The 17,186-nt window shown below is 31.0% G+C and overlaps 1 protein-coding gene across 1 annotated transcript; it reads right to left on the bottom strand.

Annotated features, from left to right (window-relative positions):
- Window positions 1-4,921: 4,921 nt before the first annotated feature.
- Window positions 4,922-7,454, bottom strand: LOC143535285 (proteasome subunit beta type-3-A-like). The gene is made up of 6 exons (XM_077029576.1): window positions 7,244-7,454; window positions 7,056-7,163; window positions 6,586-6,675; window positions 6,153-6,237; window positions 5,458-5,552; window positions 4,922-5,137 (listed from the first exon to the last, which is right to left on the bottom strand). Exons 1-6 carry the CDS (start codon window positions 7,390-7,392, stop codon window positions 5,089-5,091), a joined length of 576 nt encoding a protein of 191 aa, XP_076885691.1. The 5' UTR covers window positions 7,393-7,454; the 3' UTR covers window positions 4,922-5,088.
- Window positions 7,455-17,186: the final 9,732 nt, after the last annotated feature.

Genomic DNA, 17,186 nt, shown 5'->3' with positions numbered 1-17,186 from the left:
CTCGTCGTTTTTAGTTTTTTTTTTCTTTTTAAGGTACCATGTTGATAGAGTTCAGATCTTGTCGTTTTAGTATTTTAGTTTTTTAATATATTATTGGAAATTTTGTTTAGATTTGGATCTTGTTTTACATCTTTTGCAATTTGTTATTTAAGAGAAAAAATGAGCTTCATTCTTCTTGTTATTGTTGGACCTTAAAATTTTTTAAATTTTGTTTGGGTTTTGTTACGATTCTTGAAGAAATCTTGAACTTTGTACCATGTCTTCAACTTATTTGTACTGGAAAAAAAGATGGCGGGGTGGGGTGGTCTTCAGAGTTTGTTTTTCTTAAACGTATGTTATTGTTGTCTAGGAACGTATGTTTTTAACATGCGGAAACGTATTTTACGCCTTTCTTCAGATTTTTAAATATGCAAAAAAGTAAACTTATTTGTACCGGAAAAAAAGATGGTGTGGTGGGTGGTATTCAGAGTTTGTTTTTTTTTAAATGTATGTTACTGTTGTCTAGGAACGTATGTTTTTAACATGCGAAAACGTATGTTACGCCTGTCTTCAGATTTTTAAATATGCAAAAAAGTATTACTAATAAATTAAAATTTTATATCCTAATAAATTACTAATAAATAAATATTTTATCTATCTAATTTCCAACTTAAAACAAAATGTCAACTAATTTACTAATGATTATAATTACACAAACTTTTTTTAAAAGAAATTTAAATCTTTTATCTCCAACTTAAAACAAAATGTCAAACAATATATCAATGATTATTATTACATAAACTATTTTAAAAGAAATTTTAAATGAATTAAAAAATGTGTATCATAATAATTTACAATTGTTTACTTTATATCACAATCACTTACTCTCTCTTACACATGTCTTCACACATACAAAATATTTCTTTTTCCTACTTTTTCTTTTTTCTCCTATTCTCTCTTGTTTACTTTATGTCATATCACTTTTTTTCTTGTAAATTGTTTACTTTATGTCACAATATCTCTTTCTCTCTCTCTTCACAAGCTCCAATCAACTTTTAAACAAGTCTGCATTTTTTTGGCACTCTTTAGAAATCCATCGCACCACAAGTTGATTGCTTAGCAGGTTTCCGATCTGGAAGTAATATAAACATATGTTAATTGTATAAACAAAACATATGTTAATTGTCTAAAACATATGTTAAATTGTATAAAAAACATATGTTAGTTGTTTAAAACATATGTTAGTTGTTAAAACATATGTTATGAATTATTTTGTACCTAATGGGTTAGACAGTGATCGAAATTGTTGACTAGAAATAAATGTTCCACAGCCTGATGAATGGTTGACTAGAAACATATGTTAAACCAACCGTGAAACCGAAGTGATGAACGGTTTGGGCGGTTTCACGGTTTCGAACCAAACTGTTAACACCCCTATTTAATATACTACGAATTCAACATCTTTAATATAATAAGCTTAAATCCAATAATTAGTTTGCATATACACAAATCAATACCAAAATGTATTCATATGAATTCTTATTGATAAAAAGGAAAAAAATTAATGAATAAACAAAAATACAATCCTTTAAATCTTAAAAAGGAAAAGAAGAAAAAAAACATCATATCTTTAAACAACAATTAAAAAGGCTACCAAAAGAATCACATCAGATCTTGAAAAAAATATCAGATCTTGAAGAAAAGAAAAACGTTATATATTGAAAAAAAAATATATCATATCTCAAGAATCCACACATTTGCAAGAAACTTCATTTTAGAAAAAACGAAAAACACACCAATTATTAGGATCTCGAACATCCTACCCCACCTTAATTTCTTCAAAATCAAGGATCTGGAACAACGAAATTGAGATATTCAATCGGGATCTCGACTCATGAGAGCTTGACTAGAAGACTGAAAGGGTTGCCAAAAACTAGTCACCATCATCGGAGGCGGTATTTAGGCCTTTGAACTTCTAGTTAGAAAGGATAAATAAATTGATTGTTTGATTAATTAAAAAAGAATATAGAGATAGATGAAGATGAAGATGGAGATGAAGATGAAGAGAGATTGATAAAGAAGATATGGAAAGAATAAAAAAGAAAAGAGATAAATCTAGATATTTATTTGTCAGAAGAGAGAAACATTTGGTGTTAAAAAGACTAATATGCCCCTTACGAATTTTGAACTAAAATAACAAAACTATAGATGTGGCATTCTTAGAACCACACAATCAAGTTTCCATAGTTTTCTCAACTAAACAAGTTTTCTATCTATATTTTCCCTATGTATATATATATATATATATATATATATATATATATATATATATATATATATATATATATATGTGTGTGTGTGTGTGTGTGTGTGGTCAGCAAACCTGGGCAGTGGAAAACACAAGCATTGTCGGTCTCGGTCATTGTGGAAGTAATTCAACACAAATTCGGTCGGTTTTGATTACTCTCGTTACGATACTGGAGCTACAAAACGAAAAAAAATTACAAATATGAAGGTGGACCAAAGGTCAATTGGGGGTGGGAGGAGGCGTCGGACGGTAAACTTGCGCGTTGGTAAAACACAAACATTGTCAGTCACAGGCGTCAGAGGCGAGTCTACTCAAATTTGGTCGGTTTTCGCCGGCTTCGTTATTGGACCGGAACTAAAACAAACAAGATTGACATTTGATGGTTTCCTTTACGTTCGTTATGGTAAATGAACTAAGTAAAACAAAAGAAAATCACGGACTAATATGGTATCGCCAAGTAACCCAAAACAACATCAAAGTTCTATTTTACATATATTAGTCATAGTAATAGTAATTATGTAGGTTTCCACATACATGCTTTCTATAAGAACTAAGTGAGTTTAATCACATTCCACCCAACAATTAAGAATTGGTAAACACCTGTATAAGTATTTTGGATATTTTGATCCATGGTTTCCTATTTAGTGAACCCATTCATCAAATTCACCTTATTGACCAACTATAGCAAAAATCACAAATTTGATCTAATTTTACAATTAAATTATTTAAAATAACGATTTTCATTTTCATATATAACTAGTTATTCAGCCCGGCGCATTGCGCCGGGACATTTGGAAAAACATCATCGTTGAAAAACGGGCGTTGGTAATACTCGAGCGTTACGATGATGAGTCGACACGAATTTGGTCAGTATTGGCTGTGCTAATCACGATATAAACACCATTGGTAAAATTTGAGCATTAAAACCCACGAAATTAATTCGTCAAATAACATATAAAAAAACTAAATATTAAAGATGATGTTTATTTGGTTGGTAAACCCGGGCGGTGGTAAAAACCAAGCGTTGTCGGTCCCGAGCATCAAGGTGGTAACTTGACACGAATTCAATAGGTTTTGATTTCGTACGTTATGGTACCAGAACTATAAAGCGAAAAAATATAAAAATTGAGATGGAAATAACGACCAATTTTTTTTTATTTTTTTTAGGGGGGGGGGAGGGGGGTCGGTCGTTAAACTTGCGCATTGTTAAAACCAGAGCGTTGTCGGTCATGGGTTTTAAGTAAGGTTGCGAGTCTGTGCGAACTTGGTAAGTTTCTTCTAGGTTTGTTATACTAAAGGAACTACAAAATTTTTTTGACATTTAGTCAGTTTTCATGATGTTTATTATGGTAACTGAACTAAAAAACAAAAAAATTCTTCAACCAATACGATGCCGCCAAATGGCTCAATAGGTCACCTGCGACACCAAAGTTCTTCTTTATATGTATACTAGTTTTATACCCCGTATTACGGGGGTTGTTTTATATTATTTGTTTTTAATATTTATTTATTTTTTGATTTTTTATTTTTTTTACTGTATGAAAGTTAATAATATACTTATGGTTTGATAATAAATTGTTTCACAAATAAATGAGATGTTATAACCCGGTTTAAAAGCTATATGGGTATGATGAGACCCAAGACCCGTTTATTTTTTTTACTATAACTCGGTTTTTTAATTATAACTTATATATATCTCTCTTAAAATAAATCATATATTAATTTTTAGTATATCCTATTTTATAGAATTTTCACATCAATAATTTGGTAAGTTTAGTTTTTAATTTAACGAGATGTTATAACCCTTTTAAGGAATATATGGGTTTGATAAGACCCATACTCGTGAATTCGGGTCAAATGCATGAGAAGCCTCCATTTAAAAATCAAGCAAATCTGATGACTCCAAATAATGGGGGAGAGACCACATCGCGACACGTAGGATTTTTGGGTTTTCGTTTATATATATATATATATATATATATATTATAGATGTAGTAACAGGAACCACCTTAACCGGCAATTATAATAAATTTTTTTATCAAGACTTAGCACACGTTTGTTTCTATAAACCCCTTGTCAAAATGAGTGAATTTCTATGGAAACACTAATACTGAAAACATGACCCTAAACAGCATGTTTTTATCATCTACACTCCATTTAGCTCAAGAATGTAACACATGCTATTAGAAACAAGGTTTCACTAGCGTTCATAAACTTCAGCAATCGTAACTAATATTAAAAAATGCTTAAAATGTTGAACCGCTCAGCACCCTAAACAATCAAAAGTAGCAGTTACTAATATCATGATGATAAATTTACAGCACATAGGCACAACACTTGAGCTATTTCAGATTTTCAGTTATGGCCACATAGTTGACTTGTGTGGTGAAATAGATTTTCAGTTATGGCCACATAGTTGACTTGTGTGGTCTTCTATTTCACCACAGTTCATGTAACTCAAAACAACTAAATAGAACTATATTCTTACATGTTTCAAGAACTTCAAGCAAATGCTAACAATGATCTTACTCTAGGAGAGCTTGATATCATCATTTTACTATTAGCAATCATAATTAGTATCGATTACTAACTGAAAGCTCTAGCCACGAATAATCATGCTTAAACAACCAAGATACTGAAATCTAAATAGAACATCCATTGAAAATTGACAGTTACAGAACAATGTCATGATAGTTTTCAAGTCAAAAGCACAAACACAAGCTACCAGACACCAAAGTACAATAACACTGCACTTCAATCCCAAAGGCACACAAGATTAAGGCTAAATAACTTTCTGTAAATCAATCCATTCTTCCTTTCAAGATTCTTTCCGTCACTTCAGTCGGTGTGCTGCAGCAAAAGCACATAGAATATCTTATGAATATATTAAATTATGCGCATGATGTCTAAATGTTTTAAACCTTTTGACCATTGAAAATCGAACGTAATTCAAACAGGCTATACTGAAAAATTTTAAAAGGCGATTATACTATATTGATTAATCAGAGTCGATGCGCTTTTGCTGTTTGAAGTAGTAATATTCAGAGAACAGTTGCTTGAAATTGTAATATGCTTATCCAAAACTAAAATCCAAATATTGCTAGTTTCGATAATTAGTTTTGAAAACACAAATCCAAACACTCTAGTTAGATATTTAAAAACAAACTTACACAACGTAGACGTGTCCTCCCCAACCACTCAAACAGTCACGGTCAACTGATGATATAAGTGCTTGAGAAATGGTTTCAAACAGCTCCTCATGGTCCTGCACACATAAATAACAAGCAGAGATTATGACACATATGTTGAAGAGACAGGCGGCGATACAAACACATTGCTTTAAAACTTAGTGTGCACGTGGCAAAACGGGTCAATCAATCAATCAATCAATCAATCAATCAATCAAAACGGATCAAATGGGTTCTAAATTCTAATTGTTATATGACAATCACTTTCAAAATTAGATTGACCCATAAATATATTTTCATATACTAAAGATAAATAATGTAACAGTAAACATGACGACAAAGACTAAATTATTATAATAACAACCAACTGTTTTAGATACATAAAACTATTAAAAAGGTGACAATTAAGGAGGTGATACGCTCAACCTATTTCCTTTCAAGTTATTTTATTTTTATTTATATAAATATTTAACACAAATTGGTCCATTATCATTTAAATGGGCAGAACCCTGCAGCCTCTGGATATTTTACAGGTGTCTTATAAGATGCGTTGATAACTTTCGGAAACCAAATGTTTAATGGCTCATAAATATATTTTACACAAGGCAAGTTGCAAACATTACTTTACAGCCTTAAGAAAACTGAAAAACTAAAAGAACAGGGATATAGAAATGTACCATATCAGGCTTGAACATGGACTCACACGCACCATATAGAGACTCTGATGCAGTTCCAGCCACCACGAAATCTTTTGCAAGTTCCCTATATTGATTTCATGAAAGAAAGAATAAAAGTTAATACCAGCTTTCATATAATTCTAAGTTGCATCATACATAAATTACCAAATATTTAATCAAGCCATTCTTTTAACAGCGAGTGTATACTAATATCATATATCATTACATCTATTGCATTTCCGCTACACACTCGAACCAAAGTTGATGATAACCCATCTACAAGTGACCCTAGAGATATGAACTTTTTGAAAAAAAAAACATACAAGTGTCTCGGAATTTGGTCTTACATGTATGCGTTTTTCAGAAAATAATAAAAAGGGTCCAGTTTTGATACGAGTATGAGTAACCACAAGAACATAAAAAGTAGACATACTTTGCTCCAATGGAGTCCATTGTACAGATAAATGGCTTGTCATCCTCACCCAGACCAGCAATCACAGGTTGGCAGAAATAAGGGCCGAACCTACAAAACATTAGTAAATTCTATTAACCCAACATTTATTATAGAATTTTATGAAACAATACGAACTGCAATGTTGTTACACCAAATTATTAAATATTACACAACAGCACACCATTAATTATTTACATCAAATTCTTATTTATTAGAAATTTTATAAAAGATACAGAGCAGGTTAATCGAGTATATTGACTGTACACATGCACATCCTTAAGATGGATCAAGAATCGCACTACAAATTTAATGATTACTAATGTATACATACAGAGCATAGAAAAAAACACCTAGCAGATACAATATAAAAGCTAAAAACAATGGTTTACATTCACAATATATGGATAAGCATACAACTCCAAAAAAATAATACAAGTTTTAATTGTAACCTCTTCTCGTAGAGCATAGCAGAGACAAGGCTAGCAAAAGTTTCAGGCCTCATGTCACGTTCTTCGCGCAGCTGGTACAGCTTGTGGCGAAACACAAGCCTCTGATGACTAGACAAAAACAAACATGTTAATAACACATAAATTAAATATTGCTATTATTGTGAAACCCTAAATGAGTGAGTATTTACAGTGTCTGGGTATCAGAGCCGAGACCGGAGAGACCGAGAAAGAGCTTATCATGAATCTTGAAGATTCTTTGGAAATCGGTGGCTATGGTCTGAAGCTGGACACCAAGCCTCCTGTCACTGGCAATTGCAAAGCAGTTCTTACCAACCATAGCCACCAAGGCACTTCCATTGTACTCGAATATCTGATCAAATCATATAAAATAAAAATATAGAATGAATAACTAATTGTTCCATTATCACACAACCAAACCCTAATCTGAGAAATAAAACTTGCCAATGATCACACAATACCTGCCCTAATACTAAGGACTGTTGTGGAAATCAGTAATCCGTTAATGGAGAAGAGAAAGAGAGAGCTTACCGACATACTTCGAAGAAAGTAAACAAACTGATTTGATTGATTGATTGAAGGAGAAACTGATAGAATGGATCGGAATTGTTAATTTGATGAAGAAAATAAAGAAGTGGCTTGGAGGACAGGTCAATCAAACCTATATTTACAAATATCATACTTTTTTATTTTTAGTTTCGCCCTTCTGCTTTTCTAAATTACTTTATTTAAGCGATACAATTTGTTAACGTCATCCACCAACACTTCGTTAATTATGCTTTTAGGAGCTTTTTTTTAATCATATTCGTATTACTATACTAGAGAAGGCAACATGGTCAGTTGAGCTGTGTTTGAAGACTTGTTTGACATAATACTCTAGGGTTGTAAACAAATGGTAAGTTTGTTTAAGTTTGACATTATATATGTAGGGACAAGTTAAAGAAAGAACTCAAAAAAAATGGAGAACTGAAGAACTCTTCATTTGCATGTAAAAAATACTAAAAGAAATCATTTAGCATGTAAAAAAACACATTTTTACATATAATACATGTTGAAGTCGTTTTCATATATATCAATGTTGCAAAAGTCGCTAGGGGGTCCCTAGGCGGCCAACCCCCTTGGAGGGAGTTGGGTAATATATTTATTTAAATATCATAAGTTTACTAATATTTATAACAAAATAAATTATTATCAATATAAATAAGAGAAATAAATTTTTAAAAACTAAATTATTCTAAAAAAATGTTAATCATTAATTAAAAATAATGATATTCGTTCTTTAATATTATAGAAATACGAATTATGTTGTATTTTTTAAGTCAAAATAGACCCAAGTTAACCGACTAGATGTGATTCAGGCTAATGTTAACCACCTTTGACCAATTTTTAGTAACTAGGCGGAGTTAAAGAAACTCCCCTTGGCACCATACCTTGTAGCGAATACTCGGAGAGTACTCGGCCTTGTAGACCTACTTTTACAACATTGATATATATATATATATATATATATATATATATAGGGTTGGTATCATTTAAGAACTCTAAAAAAGTTAAGAACTCTTAGGAACCCTTAACAACCAAACAATTTTTAAAAAAATTTTATATATTAACATTGTTTAAAAGTAGTTTTATCATATTTTATATAAAATTTTTTGATTACATATATTAATCATAAGTTTACATGTATGTAAAATTTATGTACTAACAAATTTTACATAAGTGTCAAACAAAACATAATATGTATAAAAACTATTTTTCGAAATTGTAATTGTAGATATAGATATAAACAATGATAAAACTAATCTCAAAGAATATTAACATACAAATTTTTTTATAAAAAACATTAGTTTTTAAGAGTTCCTTCAAGTTCTTAAATAATTTTACAGTTCTGTAATGATACTCATCATATATATATATATATAGGAAGGATCAAGAGAGAACTCATTGTTAGGGAGAGAACTAAAGAACTCCTAAGTAAAGGGTTATTTTTGTAAAAATGTTTCCCAATACATCTCAACACACGCTCGAGAACCACTGTGCCTTGTCTTCCTCATCTCCCCTGCAACAGCTATTGAAGATCATACATGAACCCTAAATGTCGATGTTGAACCCTAATCGGCGATACCTATTGAAGATCAACTCTATACGCATCGTTACGTATATGCAATCATTGAAGATTGACTCTTTAACTTTGATTTCAATCTTTAAACCTGGTAATTGAAGGTATTTCAATCGTTTTACCGTTAAATTGATTAGGTGTTACGTTACGTCTGAAAGTTTTACTAGCAAAATTATCTTTTTAATCCCATATTTAGGCGCTTCTATATGAGAAATAAGTGTTATTCGATGAAATAATTTGTTTTATTGAAGTGCCCTCACCGAGATCATCTATTGATATTTATTCAAACACTAGTAAATCAAACTGATTATATTGCAGTCTGCTAGCATTGATTAATAATGTAACATCTTAATTATATAATGCATATATGTAATATAAAACTAAATATGATATATTTGATCAAAATAGCCAATCGAGCTCCTATGCTAATATTGATTCAAGTTCTAGGCTTCTAGCAATTCTACCGGTAATACACTTGAAATTTTATGGTGTTGAACAAGATAACATCTTATTTTATACACTGTATATATGCAATACAATGTTACACATGATTTATATATATGAGATTAACATATGTGTTCTCTAGTATCTCGTTGATTTGATAGGAATCACTTTAATAAAAAGAGGTAAGTAAATTTCTTATTTAGCTTGCATCAAGCTTAGTTCTTGACTATATGATTAAGTTAATGGTATGTGCAACTGGACTTTTAGTTTCTTGATCACTCTTACTTGGTGAATAAATGGTTATATACTTAAATTACCTTTTTTATACACATGTTTTTGTGAGGCTTATTGGAGACGATGAGCATATGTATCCTAATTATGAAGAAGTCATTCAATGGTTAACAAATACCAATTTTTAGAGATGGGTGTGGATAAACTCAATCTATCTGTCAGTATAGTTTTTTCTTCATATTTTAAGTAGATTAAATTCCATGCCACTATGTCAGCCATGTCTAATACTTTCTCTAATGGTTTCTTCATATTTTCAGAAGTTTCTCGAAAGTACATTTTAATGCAGCTTGCACCTTATCTGCTATAACTCGAAGTGGTCAATCTCCTCTTGCATCTAAGCTTTCTAGCTTAAGGTTTGTGTGACATCATATGCCAGATTCACTAGTTAAATACTACTTTACTTTCACATTGTTGGTGGTTTTTTATTGAGATATTGTTTGTACTTTGGCTTGTATTTCTTGTCCAAATTAACCTAAATTGTAAATGTCTTTTTTTTGTTTGACCATCTATAAAGGTCTTGTATGTTGATGTACTAATTTGGTATTAATGTACTGCAATTCAGTTTTTGATGCAATAAGTTGAAGTGATGGTTGTTATATATTGGGATACGTTGCTGCCAAAATACGCACTTAAAATGTTGGAAATTTGATGCCAAATGCTACCAAAATTACACATCATATTGTAGGAAAATGATGCTACCAAAATTTAATTTGTTTTTAATTATTATTGTATTTTATATATTTGTTGGTTTTTTGGTTTTATAAAAACAAAATAAAAATTTAAGGGGCATCGATGTCCCCTCACCATAGAGGGGCATCACTAGGTGGGGTTAAGGGGCATCGATGTCCCCTCACCATAGAGGGGCATCACTAGGTGGGGTTTTGATGTCCTCATTGCCCACGTGGTGCTGATGTGGCACTATGAAGGGGTATCGATGCTTGTCTCCATAGTGGATAGTCTAAAGGACTAGGTGAGGTGGCATCCATTCTCTTTCTCTCTCTCTCTCTCACACACACACACATCTATATATATACACACATTTATTATTATTTTAAGTGGAGGCTTGTTGTTTTGGAAGAAAATGAGGTTTTTAAAAGAGAGGTTTGAAATGTGTTATGGTAATGATGTGACGGTTCGTATGGATTTATTATTGCTAAAGTTTTAAATGGCTCCGATACCAATTAAAACTCAATTACTACTAAATTAATTCTTCTTATTATAAAATAAACCATACATTTTCTTCTTATTCATTTTAAAACCCAATTACTACTCAAAAAATTTTTCTTATTATAAAATAAACCCTACATTTCTTCTTATCAATTTGAAAACTCAATTAATTCTTCACACTCGGTTTCTTTTAGATCCATTTTAAAACTCAATTACTAGTGCTAGATTGATTCATCCTATGTTTTGGAATTTCTTCTTCTGAAGAGTCCTCTTATTCAGTTTTGGGTTCTTTAGCAAAAACTTTTTCTTTTTTTTTTTGGAAAATATTTTTCTTTTAAATATTTATTTTCAGAAAATTTATGTTCGCACTCTTGATCGCTTAAGGTCATGAGTTGAACGCGTTTCTGTATTTGTTCGGCTGAATAGTTTTCCAGCTTTTTCTAATTTTTGTGTGATAAAACTGATTTATCCACAAGACAAACTAATTTTCTTATTTTGAAGATCTTGTATATCTTTTCAAAAGGTCGTTTTTGTTGTACTAAAAGAGCTAGTTTTCTTAACTTAAAATATGGATCGATCTCCAGTTACTTTGAAACTCATTTATTTTTTGAATGATATTTTGAAGGTTAAAATAATTCATTCTGATTCCTGAATTTATCTTCTGAAAAAGAATTCTCATTTGACTTTTATTAGTCATTTGAGGTAGATCCGAAAGGCCTTTCTAAAGCATTTGGACTTTTAGAACTTTCTAATGATGGATTTCCAACATTAAAGTTGGGAAAAGAGTATTTTTGAGATCTCTTTTTCTCTTCAGATGTATTTTCTTTATGTTTTTCGAGTTTTAGTGTTTTCTCTTCTTTATTGTTATCAATTTTGTCTGAGACGTCTTTAATAATTTTTGCTGCTATGGCTTCTAAACTTTCATTGGTAGTTAATTCTTCTACCTTTTTTATTAATTTTTTAATTGATTCTTTGATTTTTATCAAACTCATGTCATAGAAATCATTGTTTTTCGAGCCTTGAGATTATCAATTCTTTTTCTAGAAGCTAAAATTTCTTCTTTTAAAGCTTTTGTTTTTAGAGTGTTTGTTTTATGACTTATCATAACATCTACTCTAACTTGCTCTGTTTTTATGAGAAAAAATTGTACTGATGCTTCTTCTTGAACAATCTATTCATTTAGAAGCTCCAAATTTTTAAGAATTGGCTGTGATGATGTCATTTCCAAGCTATTTCTTTAAGAATTTCGCCATATCTATCAACCTTTTCAAACATAGATCTTATTATTTGTGATTCAGTAAAACTGGGTTCTTCTATTCGTAAAGGGTTTCTAGTAAAACTGTGTCTAGGTCGGGATCCTATAGGTTGATTATTTCAAGCAATATTAATTGCCCAATCTTCTTCTAACTGTGAAGGTTCAGAAAAATTACTTCCTTCGACAGTTCCAAATTTTGAGATATATCTTCGATTGTTATATTCTTTTTTTCTTTATACTCAATTGAATGAGTTCTATTTGTTAAAGCATACGAGATTAAATAATTAATCGTAAATACTTTATTACCTGGTTCCATAAGGTTGGTTCTTTCACATTGATATATGAAACTTAATGTTTTATCGAAATCTTTTGAATCACGATGTAAGGCAAATTTATGATAGATAGTCTTTGGGATACTTTATTACCTGGTTCCATAAGGTCGGTACAATAATTTTCTAAACCTCTTAAAGCATTTTTCATATGTCTTTGGAATATGCTTGGTGCTTGTTTTAACCCAAAAGGAACTACCTTTCATTGGTAATGACCATCAGGAAATGTAAATGACGTCAGCAACTGAGACACTTCATCTAACAGTACCTGCCAGAAACCACTTTTGCAATCGAAAGTAGAAAATTAAGTTTTCCCCTTAAGAGTGTTATTAATTCCTGCATGCAAGGCAGATTATGATTATCGCCTTTGGTAGCTGCATTAATTGCTTTATAGTTAACTACCATTCTCTTTTTTCCGCTTCTTTTTTCGGCTTCATTTTCCACTAAGAATGCTGGAGACATGTGAGGTGATTTACTTGGGGTAATAAGTTTTAAGTCAAGTAATTCCCTGATCTGTTTGCTAAATTCTTATCTATCCTGTGGACTGCGCTTCATAGGTTTTAACCTAATTACAGTTTTAGGATCAATAAGTTCTATTAATGCTTTCATCCATTTCTTGGATTTTTCAGGATCAATAGGATTTTCTGAGCATACTCTTTAAAGTAGTTCTTCTATTTTTTTTGGTATATTTGTATTTTAAGAAAATATTTTTCATCTGGTTTTATAACCTCTTGAGTTATATTAGTACCTGGGATTTGTTTTGTTTTTGAATCTTTTTTCATTGATTCTAGAAAACCTGGCTTTCCAACTTGAAAAACTTTTGTTATCTTTTTGATCAAAATCATTTCTTGATTAAGGTGAAAAGATATGCTATCTAACCATTGAGTGAAAGGTCCATATAGTTGACAGAAATTATTTCCAATGTGTATATCTATTCCTATTTTCTGTTGATAAATTGTAGGAATGGGAAATGGTTCTCCTGAGAAATACACTATAAGGTTTTTACAAACCTTATTTAGTTTGCAATTGTCACTTTGATGTCTTTGGGAGTATTTTCCCATAGATCTTCAGGTATAACATGTTTGCTTGCTAGGCAGAGACTTGCCCCTGTATCTACATAACAATGTAGAGTAATTACCTTATATCCTTTTAGGAAAATTTTTCCTTTGATATAAATGGAATTCTGATTATTATATTTAAATAAACTAATTCATTTTTCTTTTGAAGACTTTTACAAAAAGGTATATTGTCTTCACCCCCTCCCCCATTTAATTTTTTTTTCATCTCGGACTATTAGAGCTAATGCTACTATCTGAAGATGAATCATATTTTATTTCAAATGAAAATGCCTGCTTCAGAAATGAGTTTTACCTTTTCTGGGAACTTCTGTCTATTAGGAAATTCGTTGGCATAATGTCCCTCTTCAGAGCATATCCAACAACGACATTTCTTTTTTCCTTGAGGACAAACCTTAGGTTTTCTTTTGAAAAGTATTTTCTAGGGGTGAATTTTCTTTTCTTAGGTTTCCAAAACCTTCTATGGTTTATTTTATGACTGTTAAATTACTTCAAAAGTATTTATTATAATCTCTCCTTAAGCATTTTCACAAATATTTGATTTCTCAAACAAAACTTGATTAGTCTCTATCAAAACTAAATGATTTCTAATAAAAAACTTAGTCAAAACAAGACAATAAATAAAGACTTTATGTCCGATAAAAACGATCCCACAAATCGTTTAATACTAAAGAAAAACGAGCATCGACATTTTTACATGTCTTCCGCCATAAATGCCCATAAATTGAGTTTAATACTCAAGAAATTGGTACATCGACATTTTTACATGTCTTCTGACATAAATGCCCATAAATTGAGTTTAATACTCAAGAAATTGGTTTTCCGACATTTTTACATGTTTTCCGCTATAATTGGAATCCATAAGTGAAGGTTTTAGTTTTGACTAGATGAAGATTTTAGTTCTTCATTTACTTTTCTTTTGCTTTTTTCCAAAGCAACAGGATTAATCGGACTTGTTTTTTTTTACCCTTTGCCGTTTGAAAGGGAATAGATTCAGATTGTCTCCTTTCGGATTCCTGCTCTGAATTGGTAGTTGTTTCTAGACTTTCGTCATAGAGTGCAATTTTTTCCTGAATGGATTTTAATTCTATAAAAAGATTTTTTTCTTTGAGGCGCAATGCCTTTAATTCTTCCATGGGTTTTTTCCTTTTTTCGAATAGAATTGTTTGTACTTCCTTGAGGGGATTTTTGGCTCCTTAAATAGGTGCAAAAAGGTGTGAATAGTTTTTTCACGTTTTTTGAAAGTCTCGTGTTAGGCAGTCATCCAGCACGTTCTTGGTTCCCTCAAGATGCTCAATGTCGATACAATATCTAGAGAACCACTTTTGCCATCTGACTAGACGGCCTTGCTTATTATCTTCAGAAATTTTTGTTTTAAGGAAATAAGTAAAGTTTTTATTATCTGTCCTTACTAGGAATTTTACCGGGGTTAGGTAGATAGAAAATTTTGAAATAGTGTTTTTACCGCTAATAATTCTTTTTCATTACTATGGTAATTTCGTTCTGCTTGTTTAAAGCTTCCCGAAGTGTATTTACGTATTTCTTCTTTTTCGGCTGTTTTAGCCTTCGAAACCCCTCCCCAATAATCTTGAGAAGCGTCCATTTCAATGATTAAAAAATCATTTTCTTTTGGTAGATTAAGTTTTGGAAAACTGGTTAAGTTTTTCTTTATCTTTTTAATATAATCTATATCGGATTGTTTCCATTCCCATACATAATCCTTTTTTAGTTTTACCTGCAGTGGTTTTCTGAGCTCTGCAAGTTTAAGAATATAACTTTCTGCATAAGTTAAAATACTTAAAAACGTTGAAAATGTTTTTTGTCTTCTAAAACATTTGGAAACTTATGTAAATTTTCCAAGATATGTTTTTGTGGATAATGAGTCCCTTGGTCTATTTCAAGACCTAAAAAATTTATTTTTGTTTTGAAAAGATTAGCTTTCTTTTTTGACAAGATAATTCCATATTTTTCTATTGTCTTTAAGACTGATAAAACATGAAAATAGTGCTTATCTTTCGAGTTTGAGAAAACTATGATATCGTCAACATAGACGGTACAATAATTTTCTAAACCTCTTAAAGCATTTTTCATATGTCTTAGGAATATGATTGGTGCTTATTTTAACCCAAAAGGAACTACCTTCCATTAGTAATGACCATCAGGACATGTAAATGTCGTCAGCAACTGAGACTCTTCATCTAACAGTACCTTCCTGGAACCACTTTTGCAATCGAAAGTAGAAAAATAAGTTTTTCCCCTTAAGAGTGTTATTAATTCTTGCATGCAAGGCAGATTATGACTATCGCCTTTGGTAGCTGCATTAATTGCTTTATAGTTAACTACCATTCTCTTTTTTCCTCTTCTTTTTTCGGCTTCATTTTCCACTAAGAATGATGGTGACATGTGAGGTGATTTACTTGGGGTAATAAGTTTTAAGTCAAGTAATTCCTAGATCTGTTTGCTAAATTCTTCTCTGTCCTGTGGACTGTACTTCATAGGTTTTACCCTGAGTACAGTTTTAGGATCAATAAGTTTTATTGATGCTTTCATCCATTTCTTGGATTTTTCAGGATCAATAGGATTTTCTGAGCATACTCTTTCAAGTAGTTCTTCTATTTTTTGGTATTTTTGTATTTCAAGAAAATATTTTTTGAGAAAATATTTTTCATCTGGTTTTATAACCTCTTGAGTTATATTAGTACCTGGGATTTGTTTTATTTTTGAATCTTTTTTCATTGATTCTAGAAAACCTGGCTTTCCAACTTGAAAAGCTTTTGTTATCTTTTTAATCAAAATCATTTCTTGATTAAGGTGAAAAGATATTCTATCTAACCATTGGGTCAAAGGCCCATACAGTTGACAAAAATTATTTCCAATGAGTATAGCTATTCCTGTTTCCTGTTGATAAATTTTAAGAATGGGGAATGGTTCTACTGAGAAATACACTATAAGGTTTCTACAAACCTTATTTAATTTAATTGTATCTTGATTTACAATCGTCACTTTGATGTATTTGGGAGTATTTTCCCATAGATCTTCAAGTATAACATGTTTCCTTGCTAGGCAGAGACTTGCCCATGTATCTACATAACAATGTAGAGATATTACCTTATATTCTTTTAGGAAAATTTTTCCTTTGATATAAATGAAATTCGGATTAATTATATTTAAATAAACTAATTCATTTTTCTTTTAAAGACTTTTACAAAAAGGTATATTGTCTTCATCTCCCCATTTAAAAGTTTTATTCATCTTGGACTATTAGAGCTAATGCTACTATCTGAAGATGAATCATATTTTATTTCAAATGAAAATACATGCTTCAGAAATGGGTTTTACCTTTTCTGGGACCTTTTGTCTATTAGGACATTCGTTGGCATAATGTCTCTCTTTAGAGCATATCCAACAACGAAATTTCTTCTTTCCTTGAGG

The sequence above is a fragment of the Bidens hawaiensis genome, unplaced genomic scaffold, assembly GCF_021521415.1.
Source record: "Bidens hawaiensis isolate Kalapana, Puna unplaced genomic scaffold, B.hawaiensis_p1.1 tig00010463_1, whole genome shotgun sequence".
In the NCBI taxonomy this organism is placed as follows: domain Eukaryota; kingdom Viridiplantae; phylum Streptophyta; class Magnoliopsida; order Asterales; family Asteraceae; genus Bidens; species Bidens hawaiensis.
Note: the sequence above shows the minus strand (reverse complement) of the source record. Positions and strands in the feature narration are given on the sequence as shown.